The sequence below is a fragment of the Humulus lupulus genome, chromosome X, assembly GCF_963169125.1.
Source record: "Humulus lupulus chromosome X, drHumLupu1.1, whole genome shotgun sequence".
In the NCBI taxonomy this organism is placed as follows: Eukaryota; Viridiplantae; Streptophyta; class Magnoliopsida; order Rosales; family Cannabaceae; genus Humulus; species Humulus lupulus.
In genome coordinates, this window is record NC_084802.1 from 229,213,649 (window position 1) to 229,222,318 (window position 8,670).

Below are 8,670 nucleotides of genomic sequence, written 5' to 3' on the forward strand. Positions count from 1 at the left end.
ACCAAATTTGATGCATCTATATATGCTACATTTTTATTTACCATGACCAATTATTATAATTGATTAGTTGACAGATAATGATCAACCCTATATCATTTTTTATTTATTTTTTTAATAACGTGTGTCTTGAAGAACATAATTTGAATAATAAAAAATAATATTAAAACTAATTTTTGGATGACCTCACTAAATCTTAAATGAATTATTGACTTTTTTTTTTTTGTATTAATTTGCATCTTGTGCAATGAAGCACAATTGAAATTATTAGTCCAAATATAACATTCACTCACTTTAATTTTAATGTTGCATCTGGAGATGGTCTAAAAGAATCGCCATAACCAAATGGCAAGACAATGCATTCATGACATTTAACCACTCAACATGCGCATGATTGCATGAAAAACTAAAACCTCTGCTAGAAATTAAGAAGTTACAAATGAATAAGACAACACTCCCAAATATTATCAACTTCACTAGCAAAATTGCAGGTTGGGCACATAACAATAACACAGATTACTCTCTTGTAAGGTTTGCCAACTACTACCATTGATGACATGTAACGAGTAGGTGGGTGAAAAAAAAAAAGATAAATTAAAAGGACCCACAAATAAAAAAGAAAAAAAAACTACTAAACCAAAAACATCATAATCGAAGTCAAAACGAGAAAATGGCATCAGAAAGGTTAACACAATTGACTCATTCCAGCTTTATCCTGTCCATATCATTGATCACCCCCTCAAGCTGTAAACACAAATAAATAAGAAAATAATCTTTTACACTGAGAAAGTACAGTCAGTATGGTCGAAAGTACACTGAGAAAGTACAGTCAGTATGGTCGAAATTAGTGTGAACAAGAAGCTGTGGATACCTTGACAATCTGACGCAAGAAGTAATCCCCGTATCTCTTTGCTGGTTTTGATTCCACCACGTATATCATGTCCTGTCGAATAAAAATGAAAGAGTTTTCACAAAGAACAGTAAAAAAAATGTCAGTGTCTAAGAGCTCTTTCACGTTGGAAATCTCTATCAATGCATATGACAATCAATGGAAGGGCATCATATATACTACATATAGTGTGCCAGTCTTAGTAGAACCTTATGAGCACCCCCGGCCAGAACATGTAGAACTTTTTTTGTCATAAGTACTGGCATTCACCGCACCCAAAACCAATCATGACAGCAACGCTGTGATTGACATTGCATTACCCAGCTCTTTGTACAACAAAGCCGGTTCTACTTAATGTACTACACACTATGTCCAACAAACGAAGACTGCTAAATAGTTCCTACTTAGGATGTTAGTCCTAGCATTAATTTCCTAGGATTAGGAGGCTTCCCTAATCCTACCAAAACCAAGAATGTGTGGGAACAAACCACAAGGGACTCAAACCTCAGACATTGTAGGAACAAACCACAAGGGACTCAAACCTCAGACATTGTAGGAACAAACCACATGATTTAAAAAAAAAAAAAATCAAATGCAATTTTAAAACTCTGGGGTGTTTTGTCACATGAGGCGTAAGCCTTAAATATTCAATTAAAACATATTTATAAATACCTAAAATTTATCAAGAATTAATAATTAAAAGTAATAAAGCATAACATAAAACCAAGGGTTTTAATTAATAATTAAAAGTAACAAAGCATAACATAAAACTAAGGGTTTTTAGCACCATTGCCCCTAAGTTATTAGAGATTAAAGTAATAAAGCATAACATAAAACCAAGGGTTTCAATTAATAATTAAAAGTAACAAAGCATAACATAAAACTAAGGGTTTTTAGCACCATTGCCCCCTAAAGTTATTAGTAGATTGGCAATTTGGTCCTTAAATTTTTTTTTTGGTCAATTGAATCCTTAACTAAGGACGATAGACTAACTTCCGTTAAATTACTAACAGAAGTAATGCATATGATTGGCAATTGATCATACAATAAGGGTGAAATAATTATTTTGTAGTCATCTTTAACGTTTTACCTATTATCTCTCTACATCTTTTTTCTTATTTTGAATACGCATATTTGTTCGTGGAATTATTATAATAGAAACGATTGTTGAATTAATTTTAAACTAATTTAAGCTTCATATGTTTATCCTAGAATCCCAGAATTCACAATTAATTACAATAATCTCTTGTCTACATGAGAATCAAATATGGTAGGCAACTTTCACAAAGAACAAGTACAATAAGCCATTTTCAAAGATAAATGAGACCAAGTTTTACAACTCAAAGATAGAAAATTGATGAACCAATAGTGAGCATATGTGGGAATTGAGAGAGGAGTTTTTCAAATTAAGGAAAGAGAGAAATGAGATTGAAAGTAGGGAGGGTGTTGTGAGACCTTAATTTCTGGGCTTTTTGAGATGGGTCCCTTAATTTTGAATTTTTAATATATATACAAAAATATATATAATTTTTATTCTGTATGATTTTTTCTTAGGAAAAAACAAAGTAAAAACACAAACTTGTTCAACAACGATCTTTGAGTGGCAACTGGTACAAGGTAAGTGAAGATGTAGAGATATTATGGGCGAAAGGTTAGAGATGATTACAAAATTACCATTTCGCCCTTATTGTATGATCAATTGCCAATCATATGCATTACTTCTGTTAGTAATTTAACAGAAGTTAGCCTATTGACACTACTTGTTTAATTTGAGGATTAAAAAAAAACTAAGGACCAAAACGCCAATCTACTAATAACTTAGGGGCGATGGAGCTAAATGCCCTAAAACTAAATGTTAGAAATTAAGAATAAAATCTCAAATAAACCACAATTTTTTTTATCTAAATCAAATAAGCTACAATTATTACCATAAAATGTTTCACAAATAGTCTCCTCTCTGATCATTTGAGCTACCCTTATTGGGCAACTAATCCCAATCAACTAACCAATGTTTAAAAATACATTATTGTGCGCGCCTCAATAACCCTAATCCCATTTGGTTGGGAGTAATGAAAATTGGTTGGGAGTAATGAAAACAGAGGGAATAGGAATGAGAATAGAATAAGATTTAAAATTAATAAGAAAAGTTGGTATAAAATTATTTAATTTTTTTTTGTCATTATTTGAATGGCCTTTTTGGATGGAATAGCAATTCCACCAAAATGGTGGAAAAGCGGATTCCAAATTCAAGTACTTTAGTTTCTAACCAAACAAGGGAAATAAATGAAAATAGATTCATTTCCATTCCTTTCCCCAACCAAACAGGGCCTAAGTTAAATGAATGAATCCTACTCTCTAAATTTAGTTGCTTGCTGCAAGTGCAAACATCACATAGAGTTGCTACTGTTCACACTTCACACCCGAAGCTTCTTCCAAGAGAGAGGGAAAGATAAAAGAAACTAGAGAGGAAAAAGGAAACACGGAAGGGACAATTTTGTGAGACATTTTATCTTATGTTGAGTTTGATTTGATTTAACGTGTATTATGTAAATAATTGTGGTTTGTTTTGAGATTTTATTCTTATTTTCTAAGATTTGATTTTATGTTATGTTTTATTACTTTTAATTATTAATCATTGATATTCTTAGGTATTTGTAAATGTTTATTAATTGAACGTTTATGCTTCAAGACTTACGCCTTGCCTCACTTCAAATCGTTTTACCAACACAGAAGGATAGAAGATAGCTAAAGAAAATGAAACATACATCATCAATGTAGAAATCCACATCAGCATTAGAGATGACTCTTCCATCACTGTCAACAGCATGTGTCTTGTGCTTGTATGTCATCAAGATAGTCCTACCAAGAGTGGCAAAAAGGAATCAGCATCTTGCTATATTAATAAAAACAAAAGTAGAAACAAAAAACTATGGGATAATGATAATCACATGAATTACCTCAAAGTGGGTTCATCCACTTCCATGTAGCTCGCAAGTTTTCCAAGAGAGATGGTTGAATAAACATTTAAGAATGTACGGACACCTGATAACAACTGTTGCTGCTTTACCTCATACAGAAACAATTTTAACTGAAGTCTATAGGCATCCTGCAAAAACAGAATAATTGTGTTGTACATTATAAATCCTACGGGCTCGTTTGGCATGGTTGACTGGACTAATAGTTAGGATTGGATTGGACTTGATTATCGACCGTATGTGTTTGTTGCAATATAGGACTGAATGAAGTATAAAATATATATCTTTAATTAAATTATAATTTAATTTAATAAAAAAATCCTTTTAATATTAAACAATAATGTTATATAATATTGTAATATTTATAATTAAAAATAAACTATATTAATTTATTTTTTTAAAAAAAGATAGTCCCCTAGCGGGCGAGTATTTTTGTAGACTGATGTCCAGTCCTCCACAAAGTTTAATTTTGCCCGAACATGGGACTGGACTATTGTGTACAGTCCCATGCACTAGTCCTTAAGACCAAACATATCCCTTAGGTAATTAGGTACCTGGTTGTAATTTACAAGCGGCTCCTCAAAACTTGGAGCTGATGGAGTAATGAACTTTGGGCACGCATACGAGAAAAGCTCATCATAGATAGCAAATGCCTCGTCATCGTATCTTTGCATTCTAATCATTTTTTCACCATACTTCTCCCTCAATTGAGAGTTCACAGTTTCCTCAACAAGCTTTACCTGGGGACAAAGTGAAAGGGCAATTGCCAACAAGGCATACATCTGTTCATTCTTTTTCAGTATCTGCTCATACTGCGGAGATTTCTGATGGAATTGCTTGGTTTTGTAGATGTACAAAAGAATCTTGTTGAATTCACGAATTGCATCTGTGTACCTGAAAAACAATTACTCGCACGTAAACATAAGGACAAGATTTGAACAGAAAAAAACATCACTTCACCCAAATCCACACTACTAAAAGAGGATCTCAATACCCAATGGTTAAAAACATGAAAGGGCCTGGAAGAAAATAGTTAGAAATTAGAATTTAGTATGTTACAAAGATTCATTATAAGAAAACATTGTTGAATATTGATGAATTTTTAACTAAGCAGCTGAATCACAAGCTCACAATGGATTATTTTGATTTTACATCATTAAAGACACATCAGATATTTGAATATATATATATATAAATAATAATAATCACAATGTTGAAGAATATATTGGCATACCTCCTCAACATAAGATTGGCAAAACCATAATGATAAATGGTGGTTATGTGGCTTCCAATAACAATGGTGTAAATGCCTTGCTGAGTTATGTCAATCGGAAGTAAGCGTTTCAGACCAGTATGATAATCACCGAGTAAACAGTGAACTCGCAGTAGTCCGACCATGCTAAAATACCCCAACACCTTCAAGACATTACTCCCCCCATTGTAATCGTATCCATCAGTAGAAGTAAATTGTTCAAGCCCTTCCTTCTCTCGCTCGAGAATCTGAGTAATCGTAGATTTCTCCACAAGTGCTTGCAAAAAGTTGAGCACACCGTACACATTCCATGCCTACAATACCATAATCAACGTTATATTAACCCCCATAGCAGTGCAATTAAATAAAGCTATAAAGATTTACTATCACTCGCATAGACAGTAACTTAAACAAAATAAGTCTCCACCAAATACCACTATCAAGATATTCTAGCCTGGTTCAGTTGCAATTTAGTGAAACTTGCAAAACCCAATTCATGATTCTGTCATCTCTAAGAACTAAGCCCAGTAATGGATTCTCCTCAAATCCTCTAAAGTCGCCAATTTCATATACAGACCCCAAAAGTTTCTTAAAAGTGCTCAAAACCCTAGAATTGCCTCTCGATTAAGAACTAATAATACCTGATCGAACTGTCTCAGAAGTTCAATCTCCTGCTCTGTCTTGTTCTTCATCTTGGCCCTGTACTGGCAGAAGCTCTGGAACTGGTAGACGAACTCGTCCACCATATCCCACAACCACTGGTTCGGCAGCTGCATATTGACGACGCCATGTAGCACCACCTGAAACAGGCTAATGTAATTGTCCCAAGAGTCGATCCGCTGCTTAAGCGTTGGAGTCAGCCTCGCGTACAGATGACGGAACCACATCTCCCGGTAGAGGAGGCAGAAGACGTGATCGTTGTCGACGTAAGGGGACACGGCGTCCACCGACGGCCATGGAGTATCTTTAAAGAGCCTCTCGGACAAGGTTTGGAATGAAGTCTCGTACATCTGGTGAATCTCGTACACATTTTTCTCGCGGATGTGGCGATAAAGATGGACCACGAAGGACTTCACAGAGTCGGGGACAAAATTCGGGTCGTATCCGAGGTCTTGCCCAGCAGATTGTGCTGCGGCGGAGTGGCGGTGAGAACCAGTTGACTCTTCGTAGTCAGCGGCAGCGTCTTCGTAGTCGTAGGGCGCCATGGTTGAACTATGAAGAATCTAAATATGGAGTGGAGGAGGTCCCTCTGAGAAGCTGAAGCTCAAGGAGTGGGAAGAATCGAGGGATAGTGACGAGAAAAATAGAATCGTTAGGGTTTACTCAGCACTATATTTGAATTGGATAGAGATTGGGCCACTGGTTTGAATGACAAGCCTAGATAAGAACATTCAAGCCCAGCCCAATTTAACTTTTCGGTAAATACCATTCTCTCTCTTATGTTTATGTTTTAGAAATGTTATCGGATTCTCTATTTTATTAAAAGGAAATTAAAAAAAATGGTGTTTAGTAACACTTAAAAAAAAAAAAAAATTATTTAATTAATTAATAATTTAAAAATTAAACATAAAATGTGTTTGGTAACTCTATTTCTATTTATTATTTTTTAAATTTTAATTAAAATTTATTAAATTTTAAAAATAGAATTTTTTCACTTTCAAAATTTTTTTAAACAGTTTTCAATTTTTCCTTTATTTTTTTTCTTCTCTTCTTCAAATCAACATCTTATATTGTTAAACAAAAAATGAAAATAAAAGTAATCAAACACGTTTATTATTTTTTGTTTTTAAAAACAAAAATAGTTACAAAACATATTTTTATTTTTTTAAAATAAAGAAACAAAAATAAAATAATATTTCTATTTTTGTGTTTACAAAATTCAAAAACAAAAATTTTACCAAACGGGACCAATTTTTATACTATTAATGTACAAAAATATAAGAACTATACTTTTTTTTAATTTTTATGGAAAAATTTATTAAAGAAAAAATTAAAGTATGAGAAATACAATTAGTAGTTAACTAAAATATGAAAATGTCATATTTTTTTATCATAGTTATATTTTTTTTATATTGAATGTAATTTTATTTTATTTTTTTCAAATTTTTATTTTTTCTTCATCTTTTAATTTTTTTTAGTTATTTTTTCTTTTTTTTCTTACTTATTTTTTCTACCAACTTTTCCTTCATTTTTTTTTTTCCATTTTTTCATTCTTCTTCTTCTCATTTTTATTCATTTATCTATTTTTTTCTTTCATTTGTATTGTTTTTTTTTTCATATTTTTTTAGTTTTCTTTCCTTTTTTTCTTTTTCTTCCTTCTATTTTTTATTCATTTTTATATTTATTATTTTCTCCTTTCATTTTTTGTTTACTTTTTTCACACATATGAGCTTTTTTTTTCTTTCTTTTTTCTTCTTCCATTTTTCTTTTTTTTTTTCCTTTTTATTATTTTTTTCTACCAATTTTTTCATTCATATTTTTTTCTTTCCATTTTTCCATTACATTTTTTCTTCTTCTTCTTTTCATTTTTATTCATTCATCTATTTTTTTCCTTCATCATTTTCTTTTTTTTTTCATATTTTTTTAGCTTTCTTTCCTAAGTTTTTTTTTCCTTCTTTTTTCTTCATTTTTTGTACTTATTCTTTTCTCATTCCATTTTTTTTCCTTTTTTCACACATATATTTTAACATTACATAATTATTTTACTATTTTTTTATTTATTATCTTTTATTATTGTAATTTTTTTTATAGTTTTTTCTACTATGTGTAAAAAAAATCAAATCAATTTTTTCAGCATTTTAGTTTTACTGTAACCCTTATAGGAACACCAAAATTTGGAAAGAAAACTAATAAAAATATGAAAACGTGAATGAGTAACCAATTACCCTAATGTGAACATTCAAATCTAGAAAAAAAATTATATAAAAAAGATGGGAAAGAAGGGAAATGGGGTGGATATGATTTTTTTTTCTTTCTTCATATATGTGGTAACTGGTTACCTTTCCGTTCTTTGTGTGTATATTTATGGGGGTAGCTGATTACCTTTACATTATTTGTGTGTATATTTTTGGGAGTAAATTGTTACCTTCACGTTCTGATGTGTGTGTATTTATGGGTTCTTTATGGTAACTAGTTACCCATGTTACTAAAATCATAGTTACTTCTTCTTCTTTTTATTTTTAATAAAGTGTTCTTCTTTTTTTTTCCTTCAAATTTGATGTTTCTTCTCATATTTAATATGAGTAAACCGTCACCCCACTTATGGTTACTGGTTGCCCCTCTTATGGCAGAAAACTCCTATCAAGATAACATGTTATCCCTCCTGATACATGTTATTTAACCTAGCTCTAGGATTTTTTTTACATAACTGTAAAAGATCAATCAAGTAACTGGTTACCTTACCCATAATTTGAAAAAAGAAATGTACAATCTAAAAAAAAAGGAAAAAATGTTTATAATAAATAAAAAAAAATTAAACACAATTCATATTAAAAAAAAATGTGTAAAACAACTAAAGAAAAATTTAATATAAAAAAAAGCAAATAAGCTAGAAAAAA

General features: G+C 31.3%; 1 protein-coding gene across 1 annotated transcript; it reads right to left on the bottom strand.

Moving 5' to 3' along the window:
- Nucleotides 1-441: 441 nt before the first annotated feature.
- LOC133805228 (uncharacterized) lies at nucleotides 442-6,416 on the bottom strand. Its single transcript, XM_062243352.1, has 7 exons — nucleotides 5,755-6,416; nucleotides 5,096-5,427; nucleotides 4,416-4,755; nucleotides 3,844-3,992; nucleotides 3,652-3,745; nucleotides 869-940; nucleotides 442-741 (listed from the first exon to the last, which is right to left on the bottom strand). Exons 1-7 carry the CDS (start codon nucleotides 6,316-6,318, stop codon nucleotides 697-699), a joined length of 1,596 nt encoding a protein of 531 aa, XP_062099336.1. The 5' UTR covers nucleotides 6,319-6,416; the 3' UTR covers nucleotides 442-696.
- Between the last annotated feature and the right edge of the window lie 2,254 nt (nucleotides 6,417-8,670).